The sequence below is a fragment of the Neodiprion virginianus genome, chromosome 6 (genome assembly GCF_021901495.1).
Source record: "Neodiprion virginianus isolate iyNeoVirg1 chromosome 6, iyNeoVirg1.1, whole genome shotgun sequence".
NCBI classification, from domain to species: domain Eukaryota; kingdom Metazoa; phylum Arthropoda; class Insecta; order Hymenoptera; family Diprionidae; genus Neodiprion; species Neodiprion virginianus.
In genome coordinates this window covers 5,438,419-5,456,873 of record NC_060882.1, presented here as the reverse complement: position 1 = coordinate 5,456,873, position 18,455 = coordinate 5,438,419, and the positions used below count along the sequence as shown (strand labels likewise).

General features: G+C 38.7%; 1 protein-coding gene across 5 annotated transcripts in view; it reads left to right on the top strand.

Annotated features, from left to right (window-relative positions):
- The window catches only part of LOC124306825 (AT-rich interactive domain-containing protein 2), a 38,185-nt gene extending 20,292 nt beyond the window's left edge, over nt 1-17,893 (top strand). The window contains exons 5-17 of one of the 5 annotated variants that reach the window (XM_046767880.1): nt 6,384-6,847; nt 6,927-7,465; nt 7,868-8,256; nt 8,525-8,744; nt 8,838-9,015; nt 10,041-10,196; nt 12,656-12,862; nt 13,054-14,999; nt 15,087-15,246; nt 15,343-15,501; nt 16,078-16,158; nt 17,241-17,332; nt 17,457-17,893. In XM_046767880.1, the coding sequence (XP_046623836.1) occupies nt 6,384-6,847; nt 6,927-7,465; nt 7,868-8,256; nt 8,525-8,744; nt 8,838-9,015; nt 10,041-10,196; nt 12,656-12,862; nt 13,054-14,999; nt 15,087-15,246; nt 15,343-15,501; nt 16,078-16,158; nt 17,241-17,332; nt 17,457-17,577 (4,712 nt within the window). In that variant the 3' untranslated portion in view covers nt 17,578-17,893. Of the gene's footprint in view, nt 1-6,383; nt 6,848-6,926; nt 7,466-7,867; nt 8,257-8,524; nt 8,745-8,837; nt 9,223-10,040; nt 10,329-12,655; nt 12,863-13,053; nt 15,000-15,086; nt 15,247-15,342; nt 15,502-16,077; nt 16,159-17,240; nt 17,333-17,456 lie in introns of all 5 variants that reach the window. The other 4 variants (XM_046767877.1, XM_046767876.1, XM_046767881.1 and 1 more) reach the window with 4 other exon arrangements.
- Nucleotides 17,894-18,455: the final 562 nt, after the last annotated feature.

Sequence of the window (18,455 nt, the reverse complement as noted above, 5' to 3'; positions counted from 1 at the left end):
GACGCATACGTATACATACCTAACAATAATTCTTAATTCCCGCATCGCAGAAAAAGGGAGAACAAAGAATCGTATGAAATACTAACGTACACAACAATGATTGCAGAAATTTCTCTTATTCAGCAGGTTTAAATTTTATTTTATAGTCTGGAATCGCGTCGTTTTTCTATTATCTCTGTTATTATTATTGTTGTTATTGTTATTTTTATCGTTATCATCGTTGTTGTCATGATATACGTACGGGAAAAGCGATTTAAGCATATCGCAACTTACGAAACGATATACCTACGGTACGCTGATGTATGGGTGGCTAGGAAAATATCCTCTACGTTATACACACGTATCGGTATATTCTGCGTATGGATGTGTATGTAGGTACGTTCGATGCATATCAGGGTTTCGTCGAAAAACTACGTTTTTCAAATTTCAAGTCAGACTGGTGTGGAAAATTTCGGTCTTGACGAAGAAATAAAGTGATTTCAAGGAGAATAGTTTTTGGTTTGTATCAAGCATTTTCTACTTCGATGGATTTATTTTTATAAGTGACATCGGTTGCAGGTTTGGTGACGAATATACGTGAACTTGATGTTCGCTTACTCCTATTCGAATCCCAATCCGGGCATGTACCGCAAGAGGGGCGAGGGGGTTTAAGACCAGTCAGATTCCTATTGAGAAAAAATATACCAGTATTGACTCTACTTGCTTTCCCTTACCGTATTCAGTAATATTTAGCTGTATCAAGGAAATTCCCGAATTTAGAATCGTTTGCTCAAGGTGAAAATATTAACCAAAAATGTTCTCCTTGAAAGCATTTTATTTTTTGTCTTACAGTGATATTTTCCATAACATCGTAGTTTTTCGACACGGCATTATTTGTACGTGTCACGTAGATATGCACTTACGCACGATGCGCGCAAAGTCAGGTATCATACGTGCGAGTACAATACACGCAACGCGTCTCGGCTCGCTCGGTCTATATTCGGCACGCATGCGCCTGGCGGACATTCCCCGATGTTCACCGGCTCAAGTTGTTCAACTTTGCGATCCCGGGCGCTCTCGTTGTAGGCCTATCGGATCCTCGACGACGCCGGCGCGCTGCGCCCTGCTCTGATACCCGGGAAATTGCAAATATCCTCCTCCGCGAAATGCGGATAAAGATATTTGGTTCTACGGGGGATGAAATTTCTTTTTTTTTTTTTGTTCGTTTTGGATTAATACGTGTGGAACGATATTTCGTAAGGAACTTGGGTGAGGCGACGAAGCGTACTGCTAAACTGTACCGCATTGCTGGGGAAAATTTGTTGTTTCGCAATTTCAGGATTGGATGAAACTCGGTCGACCTTTGATTGAAGCATTCGAAATTACACTCGTGTTTAGCGAATTAAACTGCGTAGGTTGATTTTCATAGCTTCTGAAACTGCGATGCGATGATTCTTTGGTTAACTTCTCGTATGTACGCACTTTTGTATTTATTTGAGTTTTATGCACGTAAACCAGGTAGACGAGGTTTCTTAAAACGGGTCTGGAAAACAACATTCCACTGTTAATTCAAATCGTCTGCGTAAATTACGTATCCGTAACTATTCAACGTCGATGAAAATTTACTAGAATAAAAATATTCAGCAATGGTATAAACAAAATTGAGGTTTCGAACGTCTTTGGATATAACAATGTTTCGTAAAACGACTTCGTACGAATTGGGGTACCTATAGCGGCGGTAAAGAAGTTTCAAGAACGCCTAGCGATGAACGCAGTAATCATAAAGTAACGGTCAAGTCGAACCGTTTTATAACATCGTACCTACCTTCGGCAAATAAAAAAATAAAAACAAAAATAAATAAAAGAAAAGAAGACAAACTACAGAAAAGGTAAGCAATATTTGAAATGAAAAATCGTTGAACCACCTTCAACAGGTACGATAAGTTTACAAAATCAAACCTCCTGACATACATTGGCGTCGCAATTATCCCTGCAGACGTTTCATCGTGTGATAGTCGAGGCCATTCGAGTATTAGCTAAGGCTAAACAGGGGTAGGTCATTCGGAGACACGTTGCCAAATGTTACTCTATAGTAGTAGTAGTATTAAGCATTCCAGGCAAGCGTTAGCTAACATAGTAAAGTCAGAGTGCGCGCTCAAAGCAAACACGCTGTCTGCTTGAGAATAGTAAAAAATTTTCTTCGATATGATGCATCGATGACGCATTAATTGTTCAATAATAATATCTCAGCGAATATAACGTTTATTCCACGCATTCATGAAGAAAAATACAATCTATAACGTGTATTTAACACTTATAAATAATGAATTCATGTTTTACCGAACATGTCAATATGTATCAATAATTAATAATAATTAATATTTAGTAACTTAGGAATGAATGATAAATGACAATTCTGCCATTACCAGGTAACGAATCGATTTGCCAATAAACTTTTCAATAATCGTTAGCTACAGCGTTGAAGAACAGCAATGAACAAAACAAACAAATGTTACCAATCGTCATCGCTAGGACTGAGATGCAAAAATTTGCAAAAATTTGCAAAGAAAAAAAAAATGCGTCAGCTAATACTTGAATGGCCTATGACAAAGATTCGTGATTGCCGATAGACGAGGTTGTAGTCGTTCCGTTGCTGCGAGTCGACGCTGTCCATGCGATGCCAGGTTCAGCACAGTTCGGTGGTAAAGGAGCACCACCACCTCCGCGGACGACGACGCGGTGGGGAGTCCCCGGAATCAATACGCGTTTGCAGAGATGCTCGCTGCCGGGAGGCCTGGGGAATCCCCACCCGTCGACGCAGCTATTCCACTCACGAGATATCCTGGTCGTGCGTGTGTGTCATTCGATGATCCCGAGGTACAACGAACATTGTCGACAATATAACAATTATGCAAAGTAATTAATTATTTTTACCGACAACCCGCAGCGTTAAGAAGATAATCAGCCATTATTCCATACGATATTTAATACATATTATATGCTCGGTCACGTCGTATTCGTTATAATACGGTATCTTATATACGTGTATATATATGCATATGTATAGCTATGTTTCGCGTAGGTATCGCGAACAAGTTGTGTGGAAACCGCCAGTATAACGGCCGGTTATCATCGACGCTACGCCCCGTTATCGAACGTCAATACGTCAATACGCTCTCTCTCTCTCTCTCTCACTCTCCTCTCTCTCTCTCCGCCTCCGGTAGCATCTATCTCTAACCAGTCTGCGTATTATAGGGGTGCCTGTACATACACTGCGTGTATACATTTTGCACGTATGGGGCTATTTCATCGTGTAATGTACAAGACGTTTATTCCCGACTCTGACGTCATCACCGGTCACAGTTTCGACCTGCGGCTTTCAGATTTTCAATTATTTTCTCACGTTGGTACCTGTTTGTGTCAATTCTTTTTTTTTTCAATTTAATTTTTGTTTTTATTGAAAAAAGTTGCATACGTAGACTAGTTTCACGGTAGGATTTGCTGATTTTCCACCCCCCCACCCCCCCCCCCCCCCCCCTTCTTTTTCATACTATCTCGCTTTTATGCTGTAATGACATATTGCGTACTATGCGGTGTGGTTGTTGATCAAAAAATTACTGTGCACAGTGTACGCGGTTTTTTTTTTTAATACTTATTTCTCAACTTGCATATAAATGTACATCGTTTTAATAATTAGGGAAATTGAGTAAAATTCGATTAGCGTCTTTGTGATTACGGGGATTTTCCTTCGTCCTGGAATCGATTACCTAGTCCCTGTAACAACTCTTAATTCATGACGATGCGGAAACTTGAAAAATGCTGTTAAAACACCGTTACAGAAGAAACAGATAAGAGAATACAACGGAATATCTTTATTGTTTTATTGACTGCAACTTTTGGATCATAGATTGCAGCTATTTGAGACGATTCGCAATCTTATAGTTTGTTTTTACAAACACAAGTAAATAATTACTTTAAGCCTTTCATTTTCAATCGTATTCTATCTTACTTTTATTTTAGACGATCCTTATCGAGAGATTCGCGAAATCTCAATAATCGCCGACATATTTTGCGCTTCCGCTTTACTTATTGCCCGATGGCCTGGATATCGAGCAGCACTCGCACCTAACTGTCTCGTGTTTCTGTTTACCTTACATTTTCTACAACATTCTCGTTCACGTGTATAGGTGATGTATGCACATACCGTACGTGCATTTCTCATATTTATACATTCGTCATACCTATTACAATAACGCGTTACGTCCATACGGCAAGGCGTGTATGCAGCTGTAGGTATGTACACGCTGCACTTACGCATCGCATTACTCGTATAATATATCGAAATCGCAACGTCACGATGTTATACCCAACAAAATGCAAAACTCGCTCCATCGATTTCTGATACAGGTGCGCGCAATACATTCGCACATGCGTTCGACACGCGTATTTGTGAATTTATGCCGACGGTGTTAACAAAGCTAAACAAACAATTCAAAGGAGATGTAAAATGAAAAAAATCACCATCTCAAGATCGAACATAAAATACTCGACGCGCGGTGAGCTAAAAAGCCTAGAAGTGTCCTTCGCTTATGCTTGGAATCGTACGTAATTAAAAGAGTTTTCTCTTGATTCGAGATACTCAAGTATCTTGTCTGCAGTTGTTGTGCCGAGTTGCCGCTGATCCGAAATGTAGTTTGAAAACTTTGTCGCTCGCTAAGCGCGCCTTCGTATGTAAAATGCCGATCCGTCGCGTCTCCCGTAATACTCCTCGATCATGTTTCACCCCGATCAATCGATCGATCTATCGATCCTTGAGGCATACCCGCCTGCGTTACCCGTCGATCGGGGCGGGTGGAGAGAAGGATTTTGATAACCGTCTTAGTCAATGTCGATAAAAATCTCCATCGAACTGCCGAGATCGAGTCCAGTCTCGGACTGCAGGGAAACAAGAGGCTCAAAGTTTCGCTCCTCGTCCTCGCTCGAGTCTCGGACTCTGACTGCACTGCACTTGTCAGCGAAGCCAGCCACGCTACGCGCCCCTCCGTAGCCATTCGTAGAAGTCTGACCCTGACCGAGGACAACCTACTTTGAGCGCGTGGGTCGCGCCCGCCGCGGCGGGGGACTCAGAGAGACTACGTACAAGTTGTAGCTAAGCTGTTGCTGCCGCTGCTGCTACTGCCGCAGACGATCATAGATCGGGGATAGAGACGGACGTCTGGAGCTACGTAGCTTAGGCAGTAAATGCTTACGTGCGAACGTTTTACCGCCGAGTTGTCGCGGCGAGATATCTTCTCTCTCTTTCTCTCCGCTAGGTATAATGGATGGATTATCCAACGACGTTTTTTCACACCTTGACCTGCCGCAACCGATCGCCTATGATATTCACACTCTATAAAGTTTGTAGATACGAAGCCGCGCGAGGGGCAAGAAATGGAATTGACAGGCAAACGTTGAATTAAGATAGCGAAGATTAAAAATCTACATTTTTTTAATTACCCCGAACTCGCGATATTTTTACAGAATTACGAGGGTAAAACTGAGAGTGCATTTTTCAATTTTCATAAAGTTTAAACATGTGTCGGGATGCTAATTCTACGCCTGCTAGATTCAGCTTCGTGTCAATAAACGATTGTTGTGATTCTGCTGATATGTACTTGCGTTTGATTTTGATAACTCAACCTGCTAAATTAAGCGGGACGAAGATTTCAAACACGCGAAGTTTCGATATATCGGCCTTTCGAAATTTCGAACCTTGCAAGTTTTCACCCCGAACCGTAGAAATTTAATATTATGTTTTAGCTACCTTATTCAGGGATAATTTTAGATATCACGTATTTATACACGATGTTAAAATAAATAAAGTCTCTGATGTTTCTGTGAAACCGAATTATGTAAAATAACGCTTATTCTACAGGTTTTGTAAACTGCACAGGTATGATTTCTTGACTTTTTCCACCAAAAATTTTAGTGTATATTCCACGATTCTTTGCCGTAAAGATTTTACGGTTAGCGATACCTTACATTTTGTACGAGGAGGCAGACAGGCGGTGTGAAAATTGAACAGTATTGAGTAAGTTTGAATGAATTTACGAAGCACAGTGGGAACTTTTAAACGATTGAGGGAAAAAATAAAGACAAAATTGGGACAACCTGATTCCCCGACTTTTGCCCGATTGACGCAATTTCCTAACAATTCCCGTTCTGTCGCCACTCTGCTTATAAGTTTGACGTATAATGAGGGAAAAGTTGGAAAAAAAAAAATGTCACGAACGAGTCTGATCACGCGAAATTAAAGAAGACGAATCAGTATAGGTTTGGATTTCTGTTTCGCCCTCGTGATCTGTTGATTTTTATTCATTTGTCCAAATGTAATTTGTACACAGTTGTTTCATGTGGTGTTTCAGAATCCCTGCGGGAATACAACGGTCTCTCGGCAAACTTATACAAGCCGTCTAACTACGACAAGCTTGCTCTTTCGCTGCTCTCGCCGCTACCGAACGAGCAAGATTTTGCGATAAATGTTTGCACCTTGCTGTCGAACGAGGGTAAACACTCGCTTCGTCTTGACAAGTATCCACGGCTTGTTAATATACTATTGGCACACGCTGGAGTATTCGATTCTCCTGGCACTCGACAGCTTTTCATCGAAGTCTATTCACGGGTCAGGAATTACTCCATCAACTCATTTTGGTCCGATGTTATCGATACGCAAGACGTCCTGGACCTGACGGATGAGAGAGACTTTATGAAAAAAGCCATCAATACGCCAAAGACTTTCTCGAGGCGGAAAATTCTTGAAAAAGAAAAACAGAACAAGCTCATACAGGCGGAAAATGAGGAAAATGTTACGCCTATGGAAGTCGATGAGGTATGTAACGAAAGAATTTGTTGCCGATTCGATCTCTTAAACGGTGTTTATATTTATTCTTCGTTCGTTCGTTCTTTAGGTACCAACGGAATGCTCGCGGTTGGATACCGCGCAAACCGAAAGGGAAGAGAGCGAAAGTTGTCGATATCAGAATCAGAATCAGAATCAGAATCAGAATTCGATAAGGTTCGACGAGGAGGACAAAGACTTGTTTTGTGTGGGTCGAACGTTAGGGACACAGGACCCTTACGGCCAACGCATACTTCAGATAGCTTCCATTCTAAGGAACTTGAGCTTTACCCCCGAAAACATATTGATTTTAGGGAGGAATAGATGTTTCCTAAGATTTGTACTCCTATGCGTCAGTACCAGGTGGAGCAATCTGCATCAGCTTGGTTTTGACATGTTAGGCAATGTTGCTAATGAAATTCTACTAAAAGAAGCTGGTCATCGAATAACCAATGTCATGCTGTCCTGCGTGTCACGAGGCATCGACTCACCTGACAGATTTATTGTCATATCCTGCCTTGAGGTGCTGAACAAAATCAGCCAGCAAGATAGTAATGAAGAAATTATCACTCTCGGCCTAGACGATAGCGCCTACGAAATAATATGCAGGTAAATTATATCTTCGAGAAATTTTCACATCACAATTTGTAAACCCATTCTATCTACCCAGTCATTGGCAATATTTTGGGCCATGCTATTTAATTCTTGGATTCATACATTATTATTTTTACCTTTTCATCTGAAGCTTGATTTTTCATCAAGTGTGCTGGAACGTAAAATATTCATTCGTAAATTAATGTATTTGGAACAATTGCATTTTTTTATTCAACCTCGTCTGCGAAAGTAAATCATATAATCTCAAAAAGCTGAAAACTCTTGAAATAGCTGAATGGCTTTCTCCAATTTTAGTTTGAAGTAATCAAGCTTGAGATAAAAAAAAAAAAAGAATAATCAGAAAACTGTCAAGGTACTTAATTATCGTCACTAATTTCATACGTTGTAAATTTTAAGGTTTCTAGCTCTGAGTGACATTGCCTTGCTTGTTTATACTTTGGAGTGTCTCTACGCGCTGACTTCTTTGGGTGAACGTCCTTGTACAAGCGTCGCGCGGGTACGCGGGGCTATAGATACACTAGTTGCTCTGGTCACAGTGGAGGCGCAAAGCTACGGACCAAAAGCTTGCATTTTGATGAGAGTCGTGGAGACGGTATCGACTATAACGGTTCCAGCAACAGTTAGTGGACAAAGCGCTGCTGTAACACCAGCGGCACCTGTTCAGGTTGTAGCTTCATCTGTACCATCTGTACCGACGACAATCACTGCCACGACAGCCCCTGTTAGTCCAGCTCCCTCGAGGCCCACCACTCCAGCTAGCGTTAATAGCAAACAAACTTCGCATAGTAAGCAATTTTTATCTGTCCGCATTAGATGTATAAATGTTAGTATTTCTATAAACACAATGCTCTTCTGACTGTTATTTATTTGGTTGTTTGGTTGCTGAGAAATAGTTTTTGTTGGACTCGCGACCATTTTGATGTGCTTTAAATAGTTTTTAGGCAGCATGGAACAAGGGTATTAGCATGAAGAAAATTAAATTCCGTTTGTGGTCAGTGCTTTATTAAGTGTCAGGAATTAAATGCAAATTTGTTTTTATTCATTTTTGTTCAGAAGCGATAGAAGCCTCGAATACGATACAGCAGCAACACGCTCACCAGCAAATTATTCAAGAAAACGAGCAATTCGCCCTTAGTTGGCTTAAGGCTACATTCGAACACTCGACGGGAGTGAAAATTGAACAGGAAGAACTATATAAAAAGTACCTTGGATGCTGTACAAAGATTGGAAGACGAGGTGTAATCGCGCCGCTTCATTTTCCCAGATGTGTTAGGTAATATCCTAACTTTGAAATTGCTCAATAATTGAAATTCAATGTATAATGTAATTGATTGAACGATGAAAATTCAATTATCTGTTGATTTAGATCCGTTTTTGGCGGAACCGTTGGACCAAATCCGATAAAGGGAGAGTCAACGGGAACCCAGTACTACGAAGGCATCAAAGTTCGCTCCGTACCACTGACAGTGTCTTTTTCGAGCCAAACCTTACCAGCGAGTAATGTGATTCATCCGATCCAGGCGACCAACACAACTCCAGTAAAGGTGCTTCCCACACAACAGCGAACACTCAAGACCATAAGTCCTGCTCCCGATAGCACAGCCCTAGAAAATTCCATAACTGGTGCACAGAGAACCCCGGCCCCCGCGTCTCCCATTCTCAAAGCGCAGTTATCAGCCCCACCAAAACCACCCTCTACGATTCCCAATCAACCCCAGATTCCAGTCACCAAGGTTGACTCCAAAAGTCAGGTGGGTCCTAGTCCTAGCTCTGTATATCTCATTCGTATCCTCGGTTCTCATCTATCGTAATTCATAGGATAGAGATTATTTAGTCCAAATACTTTGGATCAGAAAACTTCATGACAACTACTACGTATCTGCTACCGAACCTACTTATGCCTAAAGAAAAAATCAAATCTACAATTTCTAATCCCAGGTCGTCTATTCTCTCGAGTTAGTTTTTTCAACTTTTGTATCGTAACTTGCAGATGAATCTTTTCTCGTAATTATCTACCTGGTATCCATTTTCCATCCATTGTGTGTCATTCTGAGTTAGTTAACCAAAAACAGGTATCAGGGACTTGTGCAGAAAAAAAAGATTTGGACATTTTCCTTAAGTACTCGGTACTAAAAGTGAAGTAGAAAAAACCTCCTATGTTTATCGGTATAACCCTGAAACGGTGTAAATCCTGGAGCGCAATTTATGTTGCTGTAAAAAACTTGTGCTTCGACTACTGTGGGACTATGGGTGTTGGGTTGCTGTAAATGTTTTCTACCATATTATGTTTCACTTTGTCTTGTCTTCAACACTAGAAGGCTTAATGTGCACTACGAAAATCAAAACTTGAGCTTATCTAAACTATATTTATTTACATTTAATGAACTAAAACCGTTCATGAAATTTAAACTCCTCAATGAGTCAAAGAAATAAGCAGAATTTAATTTCAAGTTCAATGCTAGAGATCCCGAAAGAAACTTGAGGTTTAGATGTAGCATTTTAGCGTAGTGTACCGTATACCCGTAATTGCTAGAATTGTTGAGCATTGTTTGTGATTGGTGTGGATCAGGTGTCAGTGTCGCACCCCCACCTGAGTCAAGCCCTGCTGGCCAGTGGTTCTCAGTTGCAACAACAGCACCAATCCCAAGTTCAAGTAGCGATGAAGGACGATCCTCGAAGCGGTGCAACTTCAAGTTCAATAATAAAAAGCCTCTTGGCTACAAAGGTAACGATCAGCGGCGACTGCATGCCCAGTGCCGCTGCCAGTTGTGTGTCTGCCCCTTCTGCCTGCGTAATAAACACTACCACTAGCATCGCATCCAGCATCAGTGCCAACCAGCTAATAACCAGCAACCAGGTATTGTTGTTGTACAATAACAAGGAATTTAGAAAGTTGAAATTGACCTCATCAAAATAGATTAAAGAGAAATATATATATGTATATAGAGTCAACTATTACAGGTTAGTTATAGTCATATCGACATATTTTAGATTTAAAGTGACATCGAAAGATATATATGTATATATATATATATATAACCTGTAATAGTTGACTCGAGGGACACATATAATAATGTCTCTGAACGTTCCCGCAATCACATTGACATCAAACTCGATTTCTTTGTATTTTTCTTCAATTTCGAAGTATTTTACACATCTACAGTTGTCTCATTCTTTCTCTTATTTTATCATGATATCACACACTGTGATATAAAAAAATTACCTTCACCAGCTCCCTTGAAAAGTTCATGTATCTGTAAGTTACCACCCCATAGTTTTTTGTGTTTCTTTTTTTGTTTACCGCAAAGTTATCGGAAAATTAATTTTCGTTGAAACGTTGCGATTTAAAATTTATTCGCTCAAGTGAAAATCAGAGCGATATGAGCATGGAATTGTGTTGTGTTTTATGTTTGTTATGAATAATTTGATTATTTGAACAGTGACAGTAATACATCATTGTGGAAACAATACAAATGATAGATCATAGTTCCCAACAATGATGTATGCTCTACAAATTATGTTTTTGATTATTTAATTTGTGCAATCGTTCTGTTCGTAGTTGGGCTTAATACGTAGTGTTGTGCAATATTTCGAATGGTTTTTTCTTCTTGTTATTTATCTTGTCTGAGAACTGATCCATCCACCCACCATTTCCACATTCCCATCATCCATATTAAAACAAAACCTTAAATATTAACGATTAGTAGTTTGACAGAGTGATATTTATTAAAATTTTTTAGAGGCACTGATAACTGAGTGATCAGTACTAATCAAAGCACGTATTGAAATCAGGGTGTATACGCACCGGAAAAAACGGGAATTTTTCCTGCAGGGAAAAAATCGGGGAAAAAAGCACGGGAATTATCTGGTACTTCGGGGTAATAACATAAATTTTGCACAATTAGTGCATAATTCATATTTATTAGAGAACATTTTTTCCCATTCTGTTTGGTTGACATTCTATAACAATATCGCGTGTGCAATTGTATAAGGACGTGTGCAACAAAAAGGCAAATTTGATGATAAAAGGCGATATAATTTTCTTTTCGCGGCATTCTCCATAGAAGCACTCAAAACGCATATCTATACTAAAATTACCCACAAAAACGAATAAAAGTAAAAGGCGGTCTTATGTTTAATATTGGTAAAACCTTTCGGCACAAGAATATATTTTTACTCAACACATTTATAAACGATATAAGGTCACATCCGCCATTTTTGTATTTTTTTCGTGCAGGACGCAAAAACCTTCGTAACATGAAGATTTATCAGTTTTGGGAAGAAGGTTTAAAATTTTTTATTTTGTTAAAAAATATCGGACGTAACGGTACAAGGTCGTATGTGGGCACATGCGACCTAACATCATTAGAGAACGTGATTATTTTTAATAAGGTTCCTGATGAAAGAACACAACCGACAGAACTTACAACATTTTACCATTAACTGATCCATTTGTCAATTTCGACGTTTTTGAATGTATCCTCACTTTTTCTATGTGAATACGAAGGGGGAAAAAATACGCTTTTTTATCTGTAGGTGCAATAAAAGGTCGTATAATGGCGCATACGTCCTTATACCATTATATACCAAGTAGAGGTTCTAATATATTTTAAATATTCAAATTATTAATATACCCGGGAATCCTAAACATGGTAATGAAAAGCTCTCACACACATTGCTGCGGTCTCAGATTTCATTGACAGAATTTCATATTTCGAAAGCTATAAACAACATTCATGAAGACTAAAGTACGGTGTTATAAAAATATATGAAAGTTTTGTTACTTTCTTCGATATGCAAAGTAATACCAATAGTACATGTCAGGGTATCCTGAAAAAAATATATTTTTCATTGGGAAATTTGGGGAAAACCCAGGTTTTTTTTCTGGTTTCTGTATACACTCTGGAAATATTCAATTCAATAGATGTTTTTTCAACAATCTATGGCAAAAAACTATGAATAAGTGTAAGATTAAAGTTTGACAAAACAATAAAAAATTCGTACAGAATACCTCATTCTCAAGTTGAACTTCCAGCCATTGCCTTGTTTGTTTTAATTTTTTTTTTTTTTTTCTTCCTTCAATTTTTCACTTTTATTCGTTATGGACTCCAGTGTTGAAAAAATATTTATAAAGCTATAACTGATTAGTGCTTCACAGCGTATACTAACATATTTTTCATGTAGGTTGCCCAGCGTCAGCAACAACAACGACTACTTCAGGCTCAATTGACAGGAGTCATTCAGCCTGCAGCGCCTACTGCCACACCAGCAGTAGCTTCACCTAAAATAATCTCAAGTAATAAGCTGAAATCTACTACTGCTGCCACTCCTGCAAAAAAATTCCAAAGGATTAATGGAGCTAAGGTTATCATCCCCAACAATTGTGACAAGGTACACATGACTATATATATTGCAACATATTATTCGATTGATTGACTAATTGAGTAGTTGACTGATTTTATCTAATCATTGAACATCTCTCTAACTCAAAATTATTATCACGTTCAGTTTTTCGTCGTTTCTGCGAGTCAATTATTGTTGAACCATTTCTCGCATGTTAATTGTTTAACGTATTGTTACAGGCTGACGTAAATGACTCTGAGAACATCAATCAAGTGGTAACGTCAACGACAGTGATTTCGAATCCAACGGAAAATCACATATCCTCCACAGTTAAAGTCTGTCGGCCACCTCCTCTAGTTCCATTGAGTGGAGGAAATAAAACTAATCATCGAACTATCTGTACATCATTAGCAGAAGACTCAGATTCTACTAATAATTCGCTCGCATCTAGTAGCGGAATTGGTGGAAGTAGGGATTGTTCTGGTGTTGGCGCTGAGGAAGAGAACTCATTGACTAGTTTTGAGGGTATCCTTTTGAATGGTGCACCCAGTAACTTGGATATCGATGCCCAAGAGGATGGATCTTCGAAAGATTCATCAAGCGTAAGCTCCAAAGACAAACCTCTGCAAAGTATGATGCTGGCAGATCTATTGGAGAGAAAAGTTGACAAAGAACCAATTATGAACGGCGTTTTAGGGAAAAATTCGATAAACGAGAAGGGAATGGACCTTGTAGAAAATCATATTGAAAAAGTGTTGAAAGAATCTCCAACGGACGTGAAAGTAAAAACCGAAGTAGACGAAAATGACGTATTGCAAACGGAAGGGTCTGAAGAAACGCTTATCGAAGCACCAAGGGGTATAAAGAGATCAGCCAGTGAGCCAGATGAAATTGAATCAAAGAAACCTAAATATTCCAATGGTACGAGATCTCCAGAACCTGGTGTTGATTTGAAAACCGTTGAATCTACAGTTTCAAGCCTGAAATCAGAAGAACCAGATGATGACAAAGATAGTGAAAAAGCAACTGTATCCTCAACGGCCGCAAACCTGTATGCTGCGCTAGCTGCAGACTGCATTGAAGACGAAATTGACCTAGTAGATGATCATGCAATCCTAGTGAAAGACGAACCAATTGTAAAAGAAGAGCCACAAGTGTTGTTAAACCAATCTGAACAACAACAACCGCTACATCAGCAACTCCAGCAAACTCAAACACAAGTTCAAACACAAGTGCAAACACAAGTGCAAACGCAAGTGCAAACACAAATGCAAACACAAATGCAAACACAAATGCAAACACAAACTCAAACGCAAACACCACAACAGCAGCAGCAACACCATCACCAACAACATCAGCATCAACACCATCAACAACAGCTGATCGTAGCTGCACCTAGACAAATAGTCGTCCAACAAGCTATTCAGTCAAATAATCAAGTCATCATTCCAACGAACACAGTTAAAGGGAGACAACCTCAACAGCCCCAAGTCCTTTTGCAACAAGGAGCAGGAGGTCAGTTACAGTATGTTGTTTCTGGAGGTGTTCCTGGACAAAATTATGTACTCGCCCAGTCTCAGACTGCTCTGGTTCAAGGACAGGCCCAAACAGTCTTAGTGGCTCAAACGACGCAGCAACAAGGAACTGGCGCAAAAACTATAATTATTTTACAACCACAGTCTGCAGCCCAACCAAGTTCGCAGAAAATGGTTGCAGTTACACCGCAAGGGCAACAAGTTGTCGTGACACAGGTCCCAAGACCAATTTTGCAGAGCCCAGCCTTGAGTAATATCCCTCCGCCTTTGGTGCCGACTTCGGCAACAATCCCTCAAGCTTCCATTATAGTAAATAGCTCCGTTGCTCAGGCGAATACGAACGCGGTAACAGTAGCTATTCCAGCCGTAGCTCAGCAAGGATCGATAACTACTAGCGTACCGTCGAGAGTGGTTACCCCCACACCTGCATCCACCCCTCCGCCAACCAGACCCACTACACCGCATCAGGCAGCTGCCACTCATGGGCTTGCTGTTAAGCAATCTCTCAAGATAACGAAGACTACGAACTCCTCAACATCAACCGAAACGGATTCTAAACCTTCGACGAGTCAACATCCCGTCGAAACTAAGACCATCACAATCAAAATTGATCCTAATGCTTTTTTGTGCGAATGGCGAGGTTGTTTAAGGTAATGGTGTGATTAATTACTTTGCCAAGTTTTCTCTTCGAGTTTGACAAAATTCTCTAAGCAAATCTTGATCGTTTATTTTATTAGGCAATTCAAAACGGCCCATGAAGTTTACCTTCACGTATGCGAAGCGCATTGTCCAATTGGAGGTGAAGAAATTTTGTGTCTTTGGGCTAGCTGTGATGGATTGAAGAGACGTAGATTTTCTCTGATGACTCATCTGTATGACAGACACTGCAACTCAGAGGTGATATAACGCTATTTTTCAGCAAAGTGTAATACGACATATACTCTTCTTTTTTTTTTTTTTTCTACTCTATTCCTGTTTATCTTTTGACAACAGGCTATGGCACTAAGAAGAAAGCAATTGACTGTGACTGGTAAAACTGAAATATCAACATCAACACCAGCGACACCACACCATCCTGGCTATGCACCCAATGCCGCATTTCATGCGATCAAAAGGCATGCCCTGGAATTTGTCAATCCCAAGGAGTTAATGGTATGTTAGTCTTTGTTTTACCGAATATGTTAAGGATGCAGTGGTTCATTTCATGCCAAATGAATCCTCTAAACAGCTCACTGCTTGTGGTGTTATTTGTTAAGTACAGTTATATACAACTGAAAAAATTTCAAATATGACAGATTTTTTATTTGCTAAATTCTTCACAACATGTCAAGCTTCTTGCAAATTGACGTTAGGCTTAGTATGAATTTGTTTTATGAAAATTTCTGGCACTCTGGTCGATTCATCTGGTATATTGAATTAACAACAGCACTATTAACTAATTACTTGAAATGAACGAAAGCTCAGAGTGTGAACGGTAAAAGTAAGATATGTTTACAAATGTAAGCTGGAGTTTTTGTTTAATAATTTTTAAGACGATGCAAAGTCAAGTTGCTTCAAATGCGAAATCTCAGGATGAAATGAATATATATATATATAATTTCCCAACTAAATTGATACCCTCGCAAAAAACGTATTCCTGCGATATCCCAAACATCTTTGAATCTATACAATTCTTTTACTGTGTCTTTACTGTGAACCTAACTAATTTTCTTGTTCCCCTTGGCGAAGCAGCAGAGGCCATCCAAGCCCGCTGCAGCCACTTCGAGCACTTCTTCTCCCAGACCAGGGCAAAATCCTCCACCGGAACAGGTAAACACGAGTTCAGAATCAGAAAGGAGCCATGCCACAGCCACAGCCCTTGTGTGCTGCACCAGCTAACTTTTACGCTTGACACCTTTATCTTCCGCCGAGTGTTTATTATCTCTTTCTTCATTTTATTCAATACTACCCAAATATCCTACTCTGGCATGGTTTTCATTTTCTTTTCATTCTCTTCTGATTTTCTTTTAATTTTGTAGCTAGAATTGTTGTAACATATATTTTTTTTCAACACATGTTCCAAACTTACTATTGTCAATAACCATAAGTGAGTTCAAAAACAATGAAAACAATGGGATGTAATTTTTTTTTTTTTTTATTGCTAATATGGGACCGTTCATAGCTTATTATTGCCTTACCTTCCAATACAATCAAGTGTGTCTGTAAAATAATTTGATAGACAAAGTTGATCAAAAGCGAATATGAAATCGAAACGAATAATATATTTTTTTTTATGAATATTTATCCATCTGAAAGTAAAGAAAGAAAGAACTAAATCAGCCAATCAAAAACTCGTTAAAATCCATGTATCCGATTTTGCGATTATTTTTGAAGTCATGGTTTTCAATGTATATACAACACAAGGTTTGGTTTAATGCAGATAATTCTACTTTGATGTACATTATTAGTTCACCATCTGTGGCATGCCTCGTGTAACTAATTTAGCAGTAATACATTCATTTTTTTTGTCTATGAATCTTGTTCAAATTTAGCCCCCTCAATAATTTTTCCTTCCTGTCTGTATTATTTGGTGTTGAACACGTTCAATATCATGCTTATCCTCGTATAAAAATATTTCCAAGCCATGTGATTCAGTCATTTAATTTAAGCGAATTGCATCACTACATTTTGCAATTTGCGTGTCTGTATCGGAAAATCCGTAAGTATTCACTTTTCACAAGCATGAGAAAATTACCATCCGTGTACGATGAGTTATCACATCCATTTTCGTGTACATTTTTTATTTATAATGTATTCGTTTATTAATTTGTGTTAAAATAGTTCATCTTTTGTTACTATCTTCGAGCACAAATTCTTCACTTTGTTTGACATTGGTAATTTCTTCGTTACAGGATGACAACGAAGGCCCAGTGACCAAAAGTATTCGGCTGACGGCAGCTTTGATTCTCAGAAACCTAGTCATTTACTCCGCACATGGAAGAAGGTAAGAGATAATTGAAAAAAATTTATCGTACATTTTTTCATTCATTTGGTGCAATATTCAATGACAAACAAATTGAAAAAGAAGGAACAATTGTGGTTCATTAGTGAATGTAATTGAATTACAGGCATCTCAGGGCATACGAACCTCATCTGGCAGGAGTGGCGCTAAGCAATGTTGAATCATCCAGAACAATAGCACAAGTGTTATATGACATGAACGATCAGAGCAGCAGTAGTCACAGGTGACCTTTTGAACCAGGCCTCTAAAATTCTCGAATTCATGAGTGGCATTGGATTCAAAATCACAAAGTCTGGTGTAAGGTTAGAAAAAGATGTGACTACGGATGTGGAAAGTAACGGCTTGAATTTGTGACGAAGCATTAGGACATAATCTTTGAAACAAAGCATAAAGCAAGTGGACTTATGTGCAAATCTGAACAAATAACACATATGGATGTTCTGCGTAGAAAAGAGGCCTATAAACTTAATAGGCAAAAATCATTGCCGCTTTAGAAAATAGAACAAAAGTAAAAAAAAAAACGAGATTTAAATAAATAAAAAACTGAAACTAGTGACGTGAAATGAAGACAGCAGTTAGGTGATCCAGAACAGTGATAACGAACAAGATAATATTTCAGATTTAATATTAATATTTATTTTCTCAACAAACGGAAAAGATGTTTTTAGTAAACGTGTACAAAAAAAAAAAGAAAAAAAAATGAAAAAATTGGTGAAGAAAATACTTTATGGACGTTATAGTTAATTGTAATCATTATTATCATCATCGTACGAAGTATGTTTTTTTTTCATAAGTCGTAAAGAATTTAGAATGTAAAGAACTTTTTATTCAATGTATTTGTTAGGAATCTATTATTTTTGCTTATGATTGCATATTGCAATCACATGGCTATATTATTGTCTCTCTTGTTTTGTTAATGAATAATCTTATACTGAAAGTTATTAAGGCAAGAAAACCCGTGCGCAAGTGAATTCGTCGGTAGAACAAAATATTTCAATCGCTACATCAAATTACTTACATTAATTATCACTTCACTTCTATACATCAAAACATTGTATTAAATGTTATCCATAGCATTCACATTGTCCAACTTATTCGTTTTAAG